The sequence below is a fragment of the Podarcis liolepis genome, assembly GCF_965112155.1.
Source record: "Podarcis liolepis genome assembly, chromosome: 2".
NCBI lineage: Eukaryota > Metazoa > Chordata > Lepidosauria > Squamata > Lacertidae > Podarcis > Podarcis liolepis.
Window position 1 is genome coordinate 49,124,342 of NC_139555.1, and position 19,541 is coordinate 49,143,882.

At 42.2% G+C, this 19,541-nt stretch overlaps 1 protein-coding gene across 5 annotated transcripts in view; it reads left to right on the forward strand.

Annotated features, from left to right (window-relative positions):
* Window positions 1-19,541, forward strand: part of DOCK2 (dedicator of cytokinesis 2) — a 266,689-nt gene that overhangs the window by 187,421 nt on the left and 59,727 nt on the right. For all 5 annotated transcript variants that reach the window (XM_083481684.1, XM_083481685.1, XM_083481687.1 and 2 more), the window contains 3 exons: window positions 2,225-2,303; window positions 17,826-17,926; window positions 18,013-18,071. In XM_083481684.1, coding sequence (XP_083337810.1) covers window positions 2,225-2,303; window positions 17,826-17,926; window positions 18,013-18,071 — 239 coding nt within the window. The remainder of the gene's footprint in view (window positions 1-2,224; window positions 2,304-17,825; window positions 17,927-18,012; window positions 18,072-19,541) is intronic.

The following is a 19,541-nucleotide window of genomic DNA, read 5'->3' on the forward strand; positions in this document are numbered from 1 at the left end:
TCCATCTTGCAACGTGTTCTCTTTGTGAATTGGTAGATTGTCACACTATTGTCAAACTGCGTCTGTCGTTCACATAGCAAATTTGACATTTTCCATTCTTGCAATTATCTCTGTGCTTTTCAAGGTATCTCATCTTCACTGTATTTTGCATACAGAGGAACAAGAAAATGTCCACACCAATCCTTTTCCTGTCATACTGGTTACTTACATGATCTGTAGCAGTAGGTCTTGTATACTCTGAATCCAAACTGTTGTCATTTTAGGTTCTATATGTGATGATTAGGGTGGATTTCAGTTAGGCCAGATCTAAGCTCTGAGGGGTGTCCCATGTCCCCCTCAAAATAGCACAAGTATTAGGGTAGGGAAATATTTTTTATACACCCCCCAATAGATCTTAGATACCTTCCCTTCTACTGAGGTGCAGAGATATTTTAATAGAACATTTGGTGGGTGAATATTTGGGTCAACCTATTGCTATTTTGATTGGACTGATGCTGAAGTAGTAGAAAACCTCTGAAAAGACAAGTTCATTAAACAAACTGGTCATTTTATCCAGGTATACATGTACATTTTCAAGTATAATTATTCCCCACTTTTAAAAGAGATTGAGCTAGCTAAGAAATGTGGTTTACATTACACATGGGAAGCTGCAACATCTAACTAGCCATATGTATGACTGCAGTTGCACAAGGAAATGTTATAAGCAGCAGAGAACACTGATAGATCCAGAAGTAAAACAGGCCTTGCTCATACATTATATTACAAGCCTTAGTGACAATACCTTAAGTAGCTCACATAAGAAGTGTGTGTGGAAACTTGCAAAACTCTCTTTTTACTTTGGAAAGGTTGTAGGCATACCTGCAAGTACAAAAAGTTTGTCCCCTCTATTGTATCTCCTTAAATGTAAGTCAGATATTATTGCCAAGGCACACTCAAATGGTGCACACTTGTAGCCAGATTTTTGATTATCTCTCACTTTCCCACATTTTTGGCATTATGTTGTTCCGCAATTAATCTTTTGGTTTGTTCAACCATGAGTAAAAGCATGAGCATAGGATGTTTCTGTTGTGCTGCTAAATGGCAGTTAGAAACCCAGAATTAATTCACGTAAAGCCAACCTTATCAACTGTTAAATGGTTTGGTACAACTTTGTATAGCACAACAGAATGATCAAGGCAATACACATGCATTAACACAAAACAATATTGTGCAGTTATTTGATCAGTTTTATCATAATAAAAAGCATGCATTACAAGGAATGCTTGTCATGGGGTGCTAATAAGTGTACCAGTTGCTATCCCTGTGTGCGTGTGTATACATTTTACAAAAACCACCAGAGAGAGGATAATTTAGTGACTAATGTCTGCAAATGTTAATGAATTAAATCGTGTTCTCTTTACTTAAAGTGTTGCTGAGATCCAAAGAACAATTTTGTGCATGCAACAAGCCCTCCCAAGTGTTTTCTTTCTACAAATTCTAGCCCTCCCAATTATCCTCGCCCAAGTTCCAGGAGTAACATATTAAGCAGTGTTAAGTGGGGGTCTGTTTTCAGAAACGGGGAGGTGTCAGAAGCCATAGTCTCTCTAGTAATAAGAGGGAATGGTTGTTGAAATATTTTGTATTAATAAGCCATCATGTATTTTTTCAGGAAAGACATATTAGTCTGTCTTTCTGTTTAATTACTAAAAGCAGTAGTTACATGAGTTTTTTGCACCAAAAAATGGTTGTGTTGATTTAAATGACATCATGTATAGCCAGTCAGAAAGTGGTAAATAAATAGGGTAATTTCATATTTCACATTGCTGGGCATTATGTAGGAGGCTATTTCTAATAAGCTAAGAGTCAATCTAAATAATTAAAGAAGTTAATATTTCTGCCTGGCTGATCAGTTAGAAACCCTTCCCCTCTTTTAATTGTGTACAGCTAAGTCTGAAGAAGCAACTTGAATGTGAAAAATCTACTATGCTGTATTCACAAGAACAAACCGTAATTGTGCAGCAGACCAAAAAGACAGGGTCTTTTCTTCTGTGGCAAGTACTAATTAGAACATATTGCATACCAGAAATTCAAAGAAATGCTTTCCCTGTGTATAATATACTATTAATTATATGCTGTTGCAAGCAATTTGTATTCTATGGGTGTATCATTCATACTTTAGTTGTGCTTTAATACTAGCTAAGATGATAAAATTCCATTGTAAATTTCAACTAAATTATTTCTTTAGGGTGTTTCTGAGAGCTATCAACAAATTTTCTGAGACTATGAACCAGAAGTTTTTGGAAAACATGAATTTTGAAGAACAAGTAAGTACCTGTCTTATTTCTTTTATACTATCCTTTAACAAAACCAAGAACTGAACGTATGTTTTTACATTACTTAGTTATTTCAGTAGCAAATATTCTCTATTTCAGTAGCAAATATTCTCCTGATAAAAGTCAGTGCGGGAAATGATTGCTCTGTGAGCCGGTACTGATATTTTGGCTCCTGTAATGTTCTTAGTCTGATACACTTATATGTTGAAAGTTATGATCATGAACACTCCAAACATATAAGGCAAGGATAGGGAACCTCAGACTTGAGGGCCAAATGCAGCCCTCCAGGCCCCTCAGTTTGACCCTTGGAATTATCTTCTGACCACACACATGCAGGTCACACCCCTCACAAGCCTTGCTTCACACTCTCCAGGTGCTTTTGAGTGTGTGTGTGTGTGTGTGTGTGTGTGTGTGTACACCTGCTAGTTTTGGCTGGAATGTAGTTTGCTTTGCAAAGGAAACAGTCACTTTTGTTGTTTTTCCACTTTGGCTTCTGGCCCCATCCACCATTGGCATGTGGCCCCCATACCTAATGAGGTGGTCCAAGTGCTCCTTCCTTTCTTCTTTCTTTGCTCCAAGCTACTTGGGGCAAGTAGAAAACATGGTGGTTGCCATGTTTGTAGGGAAATGTGTCTAAAATGCATTGGAAGTAGTAATATGTTATGATGTGCTATGTATGTGTCATGAATGCAACCCAGGACCAAGGCATTTTGACACCTGAGGCAAACCACAAAAAAGCGCCCCCTCCCCCTGCCAGGAAAGAAGGGGTGAGTGAAGCACTTCATTGGGAACAAGGGAAGAATCTAATTAACCTTACCCAATCACTGAAAAGGGAATCAAAGGTCATTGCAGAGGAGAAAGGGACCCAGGTGGGTGCAGAGTCCAGGAGACCCTAAGGTGCAGTCCCTAACCATTTCCTTCCTTGTGGTGGAAGGAGACCAGCAGCGCTTCCTATTTGGCTAAAGGCCACTGCAGAGACAGCATTGCAGGGTGGTGAGCTGCCAAGGAGGTGGCAGATCTGGCCTGCAAGGAGTGTGCTGCAACCACTGCTGCCCCTGTGGATCCTGCCACCTGGGTGGGCCAGCCCTAAACCTGGATCAGAGGGGGTAAAGCACAGAGACCAAGGCAACGGCGCTACTCTTCAAAAAGGATTTATTAATTGCATCTATTCAAGTGCTTTCAGTAGTACAGCACATCCACGAATGCTCTACAGGTATTTAATAACCAAAAGTAGTTGCCTTGTCTAACAAGTTGACCAGTCTAGTAGCACTGAGGGATAGATGGAGCAGGGCAATGGGGGAAGGTTTTCATAGTTCCTTTGGGTATTGCTGAAAATGGTGTTTCAATGTTTCTATCACCACACCAAAGTTACTTGGCTCAGTCTCTTGGTACGTGACAAGTAGACTGAAGATTTAACTGCAAACATTCTCTTGCATTTCTGGTGATGTGACCCAAAAGTTGTCCTATCTAGCCTTATTGAGGTGCCTCTGGGCAAGTGGGCACAGCTGTCCTGGAACATGCCATTTCCTCTTCTAAGGAATGTTGCTTTCCTTTCATCTGATGTTTTGCTATAAGCAAAGTCCTGTTTATTTGAGATAGCCATCAACCACTGGAATCTGTCATCCTTCTTTAGCACCCTTGCGGAGCCACCTTTCCAAATATCCACTCCTTCTTCTGTCATTCACACAGGTTATAGCTGATTACATTAAAAACAGTAGTACATTACATTAAAAATAGTATAAGGGTAACAATATACATGAGTATATTCTCAAAATTGTCAGACTCATTTTGCAGAATCCTAGGTGCACAACACCTGTCCATGCAGCAGCCATCTTTCTTTTATTCAATGTCCCTGTTAGTTTCACAGGAGCATTATATGGGGTGGGGGTGTCACTTAAGATAACAAGCGAACAGCCATCCCCCCCCCTTACAGACATATCAAGAATGAGGCATCCCATCATATGACTGTTTTCAGGGCATTTCTATAGACATTTTTCTAGCAAGTGCTGTTTTAGAAAGGTCCATAGGAATGTGGCCTAATCTATTTAGCTAGGTTCTGATCCAAGCTCTGGCCCAGTAGGTGCAAATCAGGGAACTTTGCTTCAGATTGTGGAATAAATAAAACTGCCTACTTTCCCTAATTCTCACTGAAACGTTTAATGATTAACTCCTTGCTCCAACCCCAAAGACTCACTAGTCATGCTTTCAGCTTGAGATGTATGCTAAATACAGGCAGAAATTTAAGTCAATACCGGTATATAAATAAGGAATCTCTCCCTGTCTGTAGGTACCTCTAAGATGTGGAGGGGAACTGAGATCCTTCAGATGTCGTTGTTGTGAGGCATCAGGCATAAGCCTGCATTTTATTAATGTTTGATCAGGACTTGTATATTAAAGAGGGCTTAGATTTTCAAAAGTAGATTTTCAAAAGTATTCATGCCAGGCAAGAAGGCTAGCTGCTTAAGAAAACACTGGCACTGTTTTCCTAGACAAGGGGCCCCTTTTGATTGATAGCAGAAAGCAATTCTCAAAGTCGTAAAAGCTGAAATTACAGACTAAAAGCAGGACATTGACCCTACATGTTACAGAAGATAACAAAGGCAGAGATAAATATAATTAGGAATGGGCAAATAGTAAAATGATACCATGGGCCTCTTTTAAACCTTGAGCTGTATTTTCTAAGGCCAGAGGCAAATGGGAGAAAAAACATCTAGCTGACAGAGAAAGAGAGGCTTTTTGGGAAGTCTTTTTAAAGCATCTAGCTGGGAAGTCTTTTTAAAGCATCTAGCTGGGAAGTCTTTTTAAAGCTGTTTCTTCCTTAAACAGATAATGGGAAAAGCAGCTTGCTGAAGGGGGGGGATGTAAACTGAAGAGCCTTCTTCTTAAACTGTTTTAAACTGAGTTCCTTCCTTTCTACTTTGAGAAGCCTTATTCCTTTTAAAAGGTTACCTATGATAATGTATGAAATATATTAGCTTAAATATATTGGCTTAAATGTAATTATGCAAAGGATTTAACAAATGCTAGAAGAGTTGTATTTATCCTGGAATTAAGTCAGCCACCAGTCCAGCCCCCTGCCAGACAAGAAGACGCCATCAAATGCTGTCCTGATATATTAGCTGTCAGACATTTGTTTAGAAACCTTCAAATGAAGGATATCTTTCAATGTTGATGTGAAACTCAAGATCCTTGACATATGTTTAAGATAAAAATTTAAGATTAACCATTTGTTTTAGAAGGCAATAGGGCAGGGAGGGCAAGAGGTGAGCTGGTAATTAAGATTCCTTGTTGAGACACATGTAAGATATATTACTACTTATTTGTCATTTATAGATGTAACAATATATAGCTGTTTGTGTTCCTTATAAGGACAGGAGGATGTGGGTGTATCTTTTAGGATTGGATATAGCAATCAGCCAATAGGAAATCCAACCAGGCTGATTGGACAGAGGCAGCCCAAGGAGGAGCAAAGGGGGCTGGATTAAGGGAATATAAGTGCTGGCCATAATGGCAGGAGCCCAGGCCAGAGCTTGGTAACCATATACCACTGTGCCTCTCATTTATTTGTCTGACAAATAAATAATTATTTTAATTTCTCTATTGCTGCGTTGAATATTTCATTCCAGCTAAGCGTTAACCACAAGCAGGGTGCTACATTTTATGGTGCCCTGTGACTCGGATAAGTGGTCTGCTGGAACGCAGCCCCTTCGCTCTACTGAGCAGGGTACAAGAGAGAGGATCTCTAAACTGCTTACCCAAGCGCGCACTGGTAAATTTTTCCAGGGGGAACGCAGAAGTCTCGTCTGTCTGATACCCTGCTCACTGGCGGCGACGGACCGGGGGGAAACGGAACCAACCAGGGGTAAGTGCACAAAGGGATTTTTGGCCCTCCAATTAATTGGGAGGAAGAGAAGTCTTGATCAAACTTCTGCGTCTCAGTAAGTGGGAACTGAGTACGCTAGGTGGTTGGATACATCAGATGGTGGTCTGGTGGGGGAAAAGGGAAAGTTGGGAGGTAGTGTGTGGTGAAGTATCCAGCGCATTGTATGTGTGAGAAAGTACAGAGCAATCTGTAGCTGACCTGAGTGTGGAGTGGGTAGTACTTCGGTTCCCAGTGAGGCGACTCCATCTGGGCAAGAAACCCCACGAAGCGTGTGTGTGAGTGACTGAGTGGATACTTCACAGGGCCATACAATGGGAGTTGGGGGTTCAAAAGGGGAAAATACACCTCTTGAATGTATGTTAAATAATTTTAAGAAAGCCTTCTCAGGGGCATATGGAGTCAAAATGACGCCAGAGCGCTTGAGAACGTTATGTGAATTAGAGTGGCCGAAGCAAAATACTGAATGGCCATCTCAAGGAACCTTTGATATAAATTTAGTAAGCAAACTTTGGTCCAACATCGCCAAAGAAATTGGAGGGTGCCCAGAACAATTTTCATATATAGATTCTTGGCTGAGCACATTAAATAAAAATCCTCCATGGATAAGGGAATGCAAAGTCCAACGATGCAAATTATTGGCTGTAAAAGCCGAAGCTAGGAAAGGAATCTTGCCAAATAAACTCAAACCCATTTTTGAGGGACCAGAGGAAGAGCTGCTTCCACCTCCACCTTATGCTCCACATCGAAGGGAGCCTAATCCAAACCCTCCACCAGTTGTAACCCCAAGGCAAGAAAGTGGAATGAATAATGGGGGTAGAGTCACAGAACTTGATTCCTTGATAGATTATGATAAATATCTTCAGGAGGCATTGGAGGCCTATAATAAAGCCCAAGCAGAAGTGGTTATTCCATCTGTGAGTCCCAGTAGAACTCCATCTACAGTCTCTTTTAGTGGAACAACTGATTGCCTACCCCAAACTCCTGTACATCCAAGTCCTAGAGAATTATTACAGAAGTTACAGGGAGACCTTAATCGGTCAGCAAGCAATACAGCCAGGCGTATAAAGCTGCTAAAAGAACGCCTTGGGACAAATACCATCCCCTATGATTTAAGGCCCCTAGAGCAAAGCGAAGAGAAAGATCACGTAGTAGCCCCTCTCAGAAGAGTATTTGATGCACTTGAGGAGCCTGTGCTGGTTAACGGGCTACCTGGACCAAGGCCACCTCGAACTTCGACCCTGCAATATATTCCATTCACGACTACAGATCTGATGAATTGGAAAACACACACCCCATCTTTTGCAGAAAAACCTCAGGCTATGATGGACTTGGTGACTTCAATAATAAATACTCATAGTCCTACTTGGACAGATTGCCGCCAGCTCCTGAATACTCTGTTCACCACTGAGGAAAGGAGAGACATAATTGAAAAGGCACAGATATATTTGCGTGAGCAGGCCAGAGTGGGAAATATTTTTAATATTGACCGTCATCTCCAAGACAACTTTCCCTTGGAAGATCCTAATTGGGATCCAAACAATGTAATTCACCTGGCCAGGCTTACCACCTATCGCCAGACGCTTGTGCAAGGTATCCGCAGGGCATGCCAGAAGCCCACTAATATGTCTAAAGTCTCAGAAGTAGAACAGAAACCAAATGAGAGTCCAGGAGACTTTTTAGAGAGGCTGCAAGAAGCCTATCGTATATGGACTCCTTTTGACCCTGAAGCCCCTGAAAACAGCAGAATGATTACTGCTACATTTGTGGCCCAGTGCGCTTCTGACATTCGTAAGAAAATTCAGAAATCAGAAGGATGGGAAGGGATGCTGATGAGCCAAATTATGGCCATTGCACGCCGAGTTTATCGGAATAGGGATGAGGCTGAGAAACAAGAGAAGAAGAAGCGGCAGAAGGAAAAGATGGTAATGCTAGCCACAGCAGTGAAGCAAGACTACCGCCCCTTAAATGGAGGAAGAGGGCGGGGAAGGAATCCACCACTGGGAAGGAATCAATGTGCAAATTGCAAGAAGGAGGGTCATTGGAAGCGGGAGTGTCCTGAACCCCTGAGGTTGGAAGAAGTACGCCCAGGCCCAGGCCCAGGCCCAGGCTCCGGCCCAAGAAACCAGGGACGGGGACGGGGAATGATCCGAGATGGAAGATATCAGAGACCTGGACAAGGACGGAGTAGGGACAATGTCATTGGACTGGCAGAGGAGGATTTTACCCAAGACTAGGAACGACCGGACTCCATAAAGTTAGGCTTCCAGGAGCCCACGGTCACGATCCAATTAGGAAGCCATTTAATAGACTTTATGATTGATACTGGGGCTGAATACTCAGTACTCCCAGAACTATTGCAGAAAAAGGCATCCAAAAGTGTAGTCATTAAAAGTGCCACTGGTCAGTCAGCTAAGAGGTCTTTCCTCCAACCTTTGGAATGCCAGATTGGGGGACATCGTTTAACCCATCAGTTTTTGTATATACCTGAGTGTCCAATACCTCTCTTAGGTAGAGATATGCTGTCCAAATTGCAGGCCCAAATCACCTTCACTCCTCGAGGTCCAGAAATGAAACTGCCATCAAAGGCAGCAGGAATAATTTCCCTCTCCGTACCTAAGGAACAATCATGGCGCCTAATGTCAGCCCTGCAAGTCCAACCCACATTGGATACAGAGTTAAACAAGCTCCTCCGAACTCTACAGGTGCCACCAGGAGTATGGGCCGAAAATAGCCCACCAGGAATGGCCAAGAATATAGCTCCAATTGTAGTAACCTTAAAACCTATGGCTACCCCTGTATCTGTAAAGCAATATCCTTTACCCCGGCGAGCAGCAGAGGGCATCCAGAAACATTTGGACCGCCTATTAAAATATGGTCTGCTTAAGCCCTGCCAATCAGAATGGAACACACCCCTTTTGCCTGTTCGAAAACCTGGGACAGATGAATACAGGCCAGTGCAGGACTTGAGGCTCGTAAACCAGGCTATCGAGACCTTGCACCCAAATGTACCAAACCCATACACCCTGCTGAGTTTGATCCCACCAGAAGCAACATTTTTTACTGTATTGGACTTGAAAGATGCATTCTTCTGTTGCCGGCTGGCACCACAGAGCCAACCTATATTTGCCTTCCAGTGGGAAGACCCTTTAACAGGAACAAAAGGCCAGCTAACTTGGACGAGATTGCCCCAGGGATTCAAAAATTCCCCAACTTTATTTGGCACTGCCTTGGCGAAGGATCTAACAAGTTACCCCTCAATACCTGGAGAAAAGGTGGTTCTGCAATATGTAGATGACCTTATACTAGCAGCAAAGGATTTTGATACCTGTAAAGAAGGTACAGAGGAACTGCTCCACTTGCTCTGGCAAGCTGGCTACCGAGTTTCCCAGAAAAAGGCACAGTTATGTTTAGAAAAGGTCAAATATTTGGGCTTTGACATCTCACACCAACAACGAGCATTGAGGCCAGAGAGGAAAGAAGCTATTTGCCTTATCAAGGAACCTACCACAAGGAAACAACTCAGAGGATTCCTGGGAACAGCAGGGTTTTGTAGACTATGGATACCTGATTTCAGCAGTCTGGCCAAGCCCTTACATGAAAGCACTCGAGGTGCAGAAAAGGACCCATTCGTATGGGGACCTGAGCAGCAACAAGCCTTTTTAGTTATCAAACAACGACTTATGGAGGCCCCAGCCCTTGGACTGCCTAATTCGGAAAAACCCTTTCAGCTGTATGTACATGAACAGAATGGGATTGCAGCGGCAGTCCTGACCCAGAGATTAGGAAGTTGGAACCGTCCAGTAGCTTATTTGTCAAAACAATTGGACTCAGTAGCAAAAGGATGGCCTCCATGCCTAAGGGCAGTAGCGGCCACTGCAAGCCTTGTCAAAGAAGCTGATAAATTTACCTTCGGCCAGACAATGTATGTGAATGTACCTCATGCTGTTCTGACACTCATGGAATATAAGGGTAGTTATTGGCTAACGAACCCAAGGATGGCTAGGTACCAAGGCCTATTGTGTGAAAATCCCAGGATTCATCTACGAGTAGTGAATATGCTCAATCCAGCGACTTTGCTGCCCCTACCAGAGGTAGATGATGAAGAATCACATGATTGTCTCCAAATAATGGATGAAGTTTATTCCAGTAGACCCGATCTGAAAGATGAACCATTGAAAAATCCAGATGTTGTGTATTATACTGATGGTAGCAGTTACCTGCATGAAGGTGCCAGACGAGCAGGATATGCTGTGGTCACCAATGAGGAAGTTGTGGAAGCTGAAGCTTTGCCTGCTGGCACCTCAGCACAAAAAGCTGAACTTATAGGTTTAACTAGAGCTCTGCAATTGGCAGCCGGATGTAAGGCAAACATCTATACTGATTCTAAATATGCCTTCTTAACCCTGCATGCACATGGTGCTCTATGGAAAGAAAGAGGTCTAATAGGAGCCCACGGGAAGGCCTTGAAATATGGACCTGAAGTAGAAATCCTGTTAGAAGCAGTATGGGCTCCAGAACAGATTGCTGTAATGCACTGCAAAGGTCATGGACGAGGAAGGGATCCAATAACCAGAGGAAATCATGCTGCTGACAAAGCAGCTCGAGAGGCAGCCCAAAAGCCTGTGGGAGGATTTATAGCAGCCCTCATACCAGAGGTAGCTCCAGAAGAAGTTAAACCTCACTATACCCCAGAAGAGAGGAAGTGGGCTGAACAGGAAGGAGCAGTTGTGAAGGACGGTTGGATGATCCTGCCAGACAATAGGATTTATGTACCTCATCATCTAGCAGGCACAATTGTAAGAAATTATCATGAATCTACTCACCTTGGCGGTACTGCAACCAGAGAGAGTCTCAGTCGGAAGTTGTATATTATTAACCTATCACAATTAGCAACTTGCATTTCACAGAAATGTGTTCTTTGTGCTAAAAACAATCCCAGGCAGGGACCGGTACAACCTCCTGGAATCCAACATGTGGGATATGTCCCCATGGAAAGCCTAATTGTGGACTTCACAGAGCTGGTCCCTTCTAAGGGATTCAAGTATCTCCTTGTGTTTGTAGACACTCTTACCGGATGGGTTGAAGCTTTTCCCACCCGAACTGAAAAGGCACGAGAAGTAACTAAGAGACTCCTCACTGAATTGATCCCGAGGTTTGGATTACCTAGATGCATTGGAAGTGACAATGGGCCAGCGTTCATTGATCAAGTAGTACAAGAAGTATGTCGAGTCTTACAAGTGAAATGGAGACTGCATGCAGCCTATAGGCCTCAGAGTTCAGGGAAAACTGAAAGAATGAATCGGACTCTGAAAACCCAATTGGCAAAATTAACCCAGGAAATGGGATTGGGATGGGTAGATGTGTTACCCATAACACTGTTTCGTGTTCGGTGTGCACCCACAAAAAGACTTAAGTTGTCACCTTTTGAGCTCCTGTATGGGAGACCGCCCTCCTTTGTTCAGGATATTCCAGCTGATCTTAAACAAATAGGAGACCATGTGACACAGGGACAAGTGCAATCTCTCTCCCGTGTTTTTGTTTCTCTTAACAGGTGGGTCCTCGAGCGCACGCCGTGCAGCATTGCCGAGCCGATTCATCAGTTCCAGGCTGGCGATAGCGTATGGGTGAAAGAGTGGAAACGTGATCCACTTGCACCTAAGTGGCGTGGACCTTACACCGTCTTGCTCTCTACTCCAACAGCGGTGAAGGTAGCTGAGGTGACCCCCTGGATTCATCACTCCCGTTTGAAGAAGTCCGAAGGCAGTTGGACGTGCAAAGGTGACCCCTCTAATCCTCTTAAACTGACTCTCTCCAAAAACCCCTGTATCTAGCCCTACCGGGAACGGGCTAGGTCACGGGCAACATTAGACGACCGGCCTGCTGCAGCCACAACCTGGAAGCTGGCTGACCTGCGCACGCCTGAAGCTTGAGGAGCATCTGAACCAGCGATTGTGAAAGGAAAGATTCTCTTATACAATTAATTGACTGCCCACCCCCTTGTGGAACAATTATCAGAGATATTACTCATTGGGGATCCTCGGGATATATGTTTTGGTCTTGGTGGTTCCCCATTTCTGTCACTGGGGGAATTATATTGGGACTAATATTTATTTGCTATCACTATAAGGTAATCTTTTGTGGAAGGAATGCATATGCTAGACATCAACATGATTCTATTATTAATCCTGATCCCTTGGGAAGGGGAAGGGTCCTTGAATCTGGCCAAATTGACTAAATATGGATTCCACCATGACCACAATATGTGGGTAGGTTTAGCTGAAATGGTAGCCAATGTTGCAAATAGGACCAATTGCCTTGTTTGCTCTCTCGGGCCAGATGATTCAGAGGGAGGTATGCCCTTATTACCGATACCATTAGATGCCATTGGTATGGTAAGCGAAATACCACACCAGACAGAAGTACAGAATTTTCCCGGATGGAACTCAACTAAACCATTACGAGTTATACCTGTACAAGGGGAATTCTGTGTACATAAATCATCAGATGCAGCTGATTCTACCATGATAGGCTCTTCTCATTGTCACTATACTTGGGATAATATTAAGAATACCTGGGCACACGATACTACCTATCGAACTCGGGATGCCTTGCCCTGTGCACCTCCTTTTATTCATGCATGGAAAGTGGTATGGAACATAACTGTGACAGAAAAAGGCAATCTAACATACTGCACTGTGAACTCTCTACCTCTTTTGCTATTTCGCCTTCTGTACTCCACGTACCAAAGACCTCAGACACGATGGTTGTGGTGGATATGTGGAGAATGGGCATACAAGAAACTCCCCTCCAAATGGAGTGGGACTTGTTTCCTGGGATGGGTATTACCACCAATGTGGATTATGCCTACTAATTTGGCCAAGCGTACACGAAGAAACGCTGATATTTCTCATATAGCAGGAGGAAGTACCCAAAGTTGGAGCGGTACTGATGATTGGCCACCAGAGCGCATTATAGCCTATTATGATCCTGCCTCCTGGAATCCTGGTGAGCTCATACAAGGGGCACGGGATCCTATTTATAATCTAAACAGAATAATTCGATTGCAAGCAGTAGTGGAACTTGTAACCAATGCAACGGCCCGGAGTTTGAGACTTATTGCACAACAATTGGATGAAAGTAGAGCCGCCATTTTGCAGCTGAAAATGGGAATGGATTATGTACTTGCCAAGCAGGGAGGCCTATGTGGAGTCTTGAACTTGACAGGGAATGCCTGTTGCTTTAACATTTCAGATAATGGTGAGGCAATCCGTGTGTTGGCCACAAAAATGGAGAATATAGCACATGTCCCAGTACAAACATGGGAAGGATGGGATATGGGATGGCTCACCAATTGGTTACCTAATGTCACAGGACTCAAAGGGATACTATTGTCTTGCTTGTTTTTCTTGACAGTAGTGGTAATGGTTTTATGTATGATGCCATGTATCATTTCATGTTTTAGAAGTACAATTAGCAAGATGGTTTCAAATGAAACTCTACCTCATATCATGGCCCTATACAGAGCTTTACCTCAGGAATATGATGAAGGTCAAGCTATCAAGGACACTTGGGACGAAGGTCCTTGAGCTTGAAAGGGGGGAATGAGGCATCAGGCATAAGCCTGCATTTTATTAATGTTTGATCAGGACTTGTATATTAAAGAGGGCTTAGATTTTCAAAAGTAGATTTTCAAAAGTATTCATGCCAGGCAAGAAGGCTAGCTGCTTAAGAAAACACTGGCACTGTTTTCCTAGACAAGGGGCCCCTTTTGATTGATAGCAGAAAGCAATTCTCAAAGTCGTAAAAGCTGAAATTACAGACTAAAAGCAGGACATTGACCCTACATGTTACAGAAGATAACAAAGGCAGAGATAAATATAATTAGGAATGGGCAAATAGTAAAATGATACCATGGGCCTCTTTTAAACCTTGAGCTGTATTTTCTAAGGCCAGAGGCAAATGGGAGAAAAAACATCTAGCTGACAGAGAAAGAGAGGCTTTTTGGGAAGTCTTTTTAAAGCATCTAGCTGGGAAGTCTTTTTAAAGCATCTAGCTGGGAAGTCTTTTTAAAGCTGTTTCTTCCTTAAACAGATAATGGGAAAAGCAGCTTGCTGAAGGGGGGGGATGTAAACTGAAGAGCCTTCTTCTTAAACTGTTTTAAACTGAGTTCCTTCCTTTCTACTTTGAGAAGCCTTATTCCTTTTAAAAGGTTACCTATGATAATGTATGAAATATATTAGCTTAAATATATTGGCTTAAATGTAATTATGCAAAGGATTTAACAAATGCTAGAAGAGTTGTATTTATCCTGGAATTAAGTCAGCCACCAGTCCAGCCCCCTGCCAGACAAGAAGACGCCATCAAATGCTGTCCTGATATATTAGCTGTCAGACATTTGTTTAGAAACCTTCAAATGAAGGATATCTTTCAATGTTGATGTGAAACTCAAGATCCTTGACATATGTTTAAGATAAAAATTTAAGATTAACCATTTGTTTTAGAAGGCAATAGGGCAGGGAGGGCAAGAGGTGAGCTGGTAATTAAGATTCCTTGTTGAGACACATGTAAGATATATTACTACTTATTTGTCATTTATAGATGTAACAATATATAGCTGTTTGTGTTCCTTATAAGGACAGGAGGATGTGGGTGTATCTTTTAGGATTGGATATAGCAATCAGCCAATAGGAAATCCAACCAGGCTGATTGGACAGAGGCAGCCCAAGGAGGAGCAAAGGGGGCTGGATTAAGGGAATATAAGTGCTGGCCATAATGGCAGGAGCCCAGGCCAGAGCTTGGTAACCATATACCACTGTGCCTCTCATTTATTTGTCTGACAAATAAATAATTATTTTAATTTCTCTATTGCTGCGTTGAATATTTCATTCCAGCTAAGCGTTAACCACAAGCAGGGTGCTACAGTTGGACTACAACTCCCATTATCTTAGAATATCGGCTATGCTAGCTAGGGCTGATGCAAGTTGGAATACAAAAAACACATGTGGCTGCTTTCTGTTCCTCTCTCTCTCTGTGTGTGTACACAAACAGTTCCAATTGTTTTCTATCTCCTTTTGCTTACATACACACAGAAAGTGGACTCCCCCCCCCATCACTTTTACTAAGGGACTGCTGGTTGGCTAGTATTTACTCCATTGGGAAAAGTGGAAAATTTAAAAAAAAATGGAGATTCATATTGGTCCTCTGCCCCTTCTAAGCCCTAATCCCTTCCTTTTAGAATTTATTATTTAAAACCCTTTTTTTTAATCTCTAGACACTGGGGTGGAACCATAGGAATGATTGTGATTGACTGTGCTGAATAGAGATAGTTGACCAGCACAGGCAATGGGCAGAAATGAGTCCTGAGTGTCTCTAAATGTGAAGTGATGTACTGAATATAAATGTAAGAAGCAGAGAAGGGAGTGGGTTGTAGGTTTGTGGGAAAGCGCCTCCCTTTCCCTAATGGGCCAGCCTCCACTGCTCATGCCCCTCTTAGAGATTGGTTTTTGCAAACCGATAGCATCAGCAGTGCTTACAGAAGAAATGCAATCTCGAAGTATGACAGAATTTATTTGTATTTTCATTCCATTCCATTCCATTTCATCAGCCATACTACTTTTCCTTGTCTACAAGAGGAACACTGAATTCCACTATATTCAGTGGGACTGTGACAATATATTTTCTTTGTTCCTTTTCAGTTTGTGGACTTTTTAAGTGTACTGTATCTGTTGTGAGCAAGTGTTTATCTTCAAGTGAATTTAATGCTTGTGGAAATGTCAAAGCAAAGTGACACTTCTGAAGCTGGGCATTTTGCTGTCTTAGTCACATGGCAGGGGCAGAACAGGGAACTGAAAAGGGGCAAGGGGTTTTGTTTTACTTTGTTTCTTCAGTGCGCCCATCTGCTGACTCAGCAGCAGGGTTTATGTGAGGAGACAGAAGCTAATTCCTTTTCTGTGCCTGTTCAGTTTCTGACACTTACACAAAGGGAGCAATTAGGATAACACTGATGCCACTCAGACACTCCTTGTTGCCTCACAGTTAACTCTAGCTGTATCAGAAGCTGCAGCCATGTTTGTCTCTTGCAGCAAAATATTCCCTCAAAAGTGTTTTGACCCCCTTCTGGATGCAGTTGCTAGAATCGAAATAGCAAAAAATGAATTTAGGCATCAGTTGGGCTCTGCAGCAATGAAAATAAAATTGGTAGATTGGGAGGTGTATGTGAAACAATTTTTCAGTGTGTGAAAAAAGAACAGTTCTACTTTGCTCTTCAATAAATATTTCGGTTGCTGACCCTGATTAGTTTTTCATCAGTTTGCCTCCTATCAAATTATAGTAGTAAATTATGTGACCCTACTTTTTGATAGTACCATTCGGTTTATGTTTCGTTCCTTTTCCAAGTTTGTTTGATAAATTGTGGTGGAAGAGTGACACTTGCAAAGATTATACTGTTTGAGGGTCTGATTGAACTGTGATGTGAATATAAATGAGATTTATTGCAAGGGAGGTAAATATGCTAATTTTAGAGATTGGAAAAGTACAAAAACAGTGTGATCCCTTCGCCTCCGGTAATTACTGCAGCATTATGTGCGAAAGAAGTGTGCTGGCATAGGGGTGTTGCTAGCAGACCAGGTTGAAAGTGAACTTAGGGTAGTTGTTCAATGCCACAGTGAAAGACGATGTCATAGCTATGCATTAATGGATTCAGTAGAGTTCTGGTTTATTCGTAATGCGTCACACGGTTTATGAAGAGTTTTCAACCTTTTGTCTTGCTGCTTTTCCCTGAAGTTGGCTCAGTTTCCCTGGCTCTTCCTCCTCACTGCAGCCCTAAGTCACTCCCTTTGAAACATCCTGAGATGAGGCATTGGGGTGGGGTGGGGGGCTGCAGTGGGATGCAAAAATCACCACAATTGTGGAAAAGAATAAATGCTTTTCCACTGCCCCAAGACTCAACTTATACTGGCATTTCTGTACTGACACAATAAACTAGGGACAATTCTGCGGACAATTCTTTTCCACCACCTCCTTGAAAACATATCCTTCTGCTTTTCATTCATGAAAGATAGTGGGCAAAAGTTCCCATCTATTCATCTTCATCTCCCATTTTTATTCTTCAGAATTCTGAGCTTTTTGAAAGATTTCACTGGATGGGAATGAATAGAAGTTTGACATGAATAGAAATTATCCTTGGTCATATTTTACTTTTCTTCCGATAAAATTTAGTTCATCAGAAACACTGGGAGTTTTCACAAAGCTATGGTTAACATATGCCCCCATAACACACTATAATTATATTGGTTGTTTGGATCTGGGGAGTTGCGATTAACTTGGGATATGCAGCATTTCACAGGCACTGCTGTAAATTGTGGTTTATTGTTATTAGCTAATGAACCCCATATGAATCTCCTGATGCTACTGAGGGAATGCAGGCCAACGGGTATAAAAATCACACTCTTGCCTTTATTCTAATTGCAAGGTAATAAGAGCTTCCAACTTTGCATAATATTCCAACCTCGCACTGCTTCGGCTGGTTGCCTTCATAAATTATTTAGGTTTCACACAGCTTAATATCACCTCCCATTTTAGGTGAAACCCATTACAACTATTCAGGGGTCTGTCTTCTGCTTAATTTACAGCTGTGGAACAACTATTTCCATCTTGCTGTGGCTTTTATCACCCAGGATTCTTTGCAGCTGGAACAATTCTCCCATGCAAAGTGCATAAAGATTGTCAGCAAGTAAGTATTCTTGAAAGCTATATTTTCTTCTCATTTTCACAACAAAGCTTTGATGATGACTAAGTGTATTCTATTTTCTCTTACAGATATGGAGACATGAGACGCTTGATTGGGTTTGCTATTCGTGACATGTGGTACAAACTTGGTAAGTAAGTGCAGTCAGGAACACAGATGTTCCTCAAATAGGTGTTGAGTGAACATTTCTAATAAGATCAGATGAGTTGTTACATTGGTTTATTTTTGTGTTTTAAAGTGGCTCCATCCTGCAATTTATATGTTTGTTTGTTTGTTGGCTGGTGTGTGTATGGCATAAAATAACTTCTAAATGTGTGAAGGTACCAAGTGTCGTGGGATTGGAATATGCAGAGGAAAAGGGGGAAAGTATTGCAAAGATGGGTAACAGAAGAAATTCCATTTGCAGTGAAACACACTGGGAGACCCTGGAAGGTTTTGTGTCTTTGACAGCTTCAGAAAGCTGACATTCAGGCAGATCAAACTGAACTCGTCCACTTGGGGTGTCAGTTGCATGAGTGGACTCTGTATTCCGGACTCCAATGTCTGGTTGTCATTAAAGAAAAGAACTCCTGTCCAAGGAGAGTGGCATGTGTTTCGATCTTTTGTCTGCAGATTGCAAATACCTAGGCTGGCACTGCAGCTTCTCATTTATCATCAAGAAAAAAGAAAACTGATCATCTTGGTTGCCCTCCTCTGCACATATTCCAGCTTGTGGTGCCCAGAAATGGACACAGTATTCCAGGTGTGGTCTGACTAAGGCAGAATAGAGTGGGACTATTGCTTCCCTTGATCTGGACACTATGCTTCTGTTGATGCAACCTAGAATAGCATTAGCTTTTTTTGCTGCTTCATCACACTGTTGACTCATGTTAAGCTTGTGGTCCACTAAGACCCCTAGATCCTTTTCACATGTACTGCTAGTAAGCCAGGTGTCCCCCATCCTATATTCATTTTGTTAGCTTGCACCCAGTTCTCCAATCTGTTAAGGTCATTTTTAATTCTGATTCTGTCTTCTGCGGCATTAGCTACCCCTCCCAGGTTTGCATCATCTGCAAATTTGATGAGCTTCCCCTCAATTCCATTATCCAAGTCATTTATAAAGATGTTGAACAAGGGGCCCAGGACAGAACCCTGCAGCACCCTGCTTGTCAACTTTTTCCAGGAGACGAGGAGCTCTTTGGGTTTTGTCAGTCAACCAGCTACAAATCCACCTAACAGTTAGCTCGTTCAACCCACATTTTACTAGCTTTGTCTCGATAATATCATGGGGGACTTTGTTAAAAGCCTTACTGAAATCAAATGTTCAAATGTTCTTCCTTTGGTATAGATGTGTGTTTGAAAATGTAATGTAGAGAATGAAAATTATTTTGGATTTTTATTGTTTCTCATAGTTATTACTATTTTTCCATCCAGATGGGTCTCTTCTTTTATTTCAGCTGATTTTTAATAGGGTACTAAAACAAAAGATGCTTTAGGTACAGATTACTATTTCTGCTGAGATTAAAAACAACAACAGAAACTGTAAAAACAGCTGCTTAATATCCAGTGGAAATGAAAAAGAACAGGATTGTTGTTCCACACATGTTTTTAAAGCCACTAA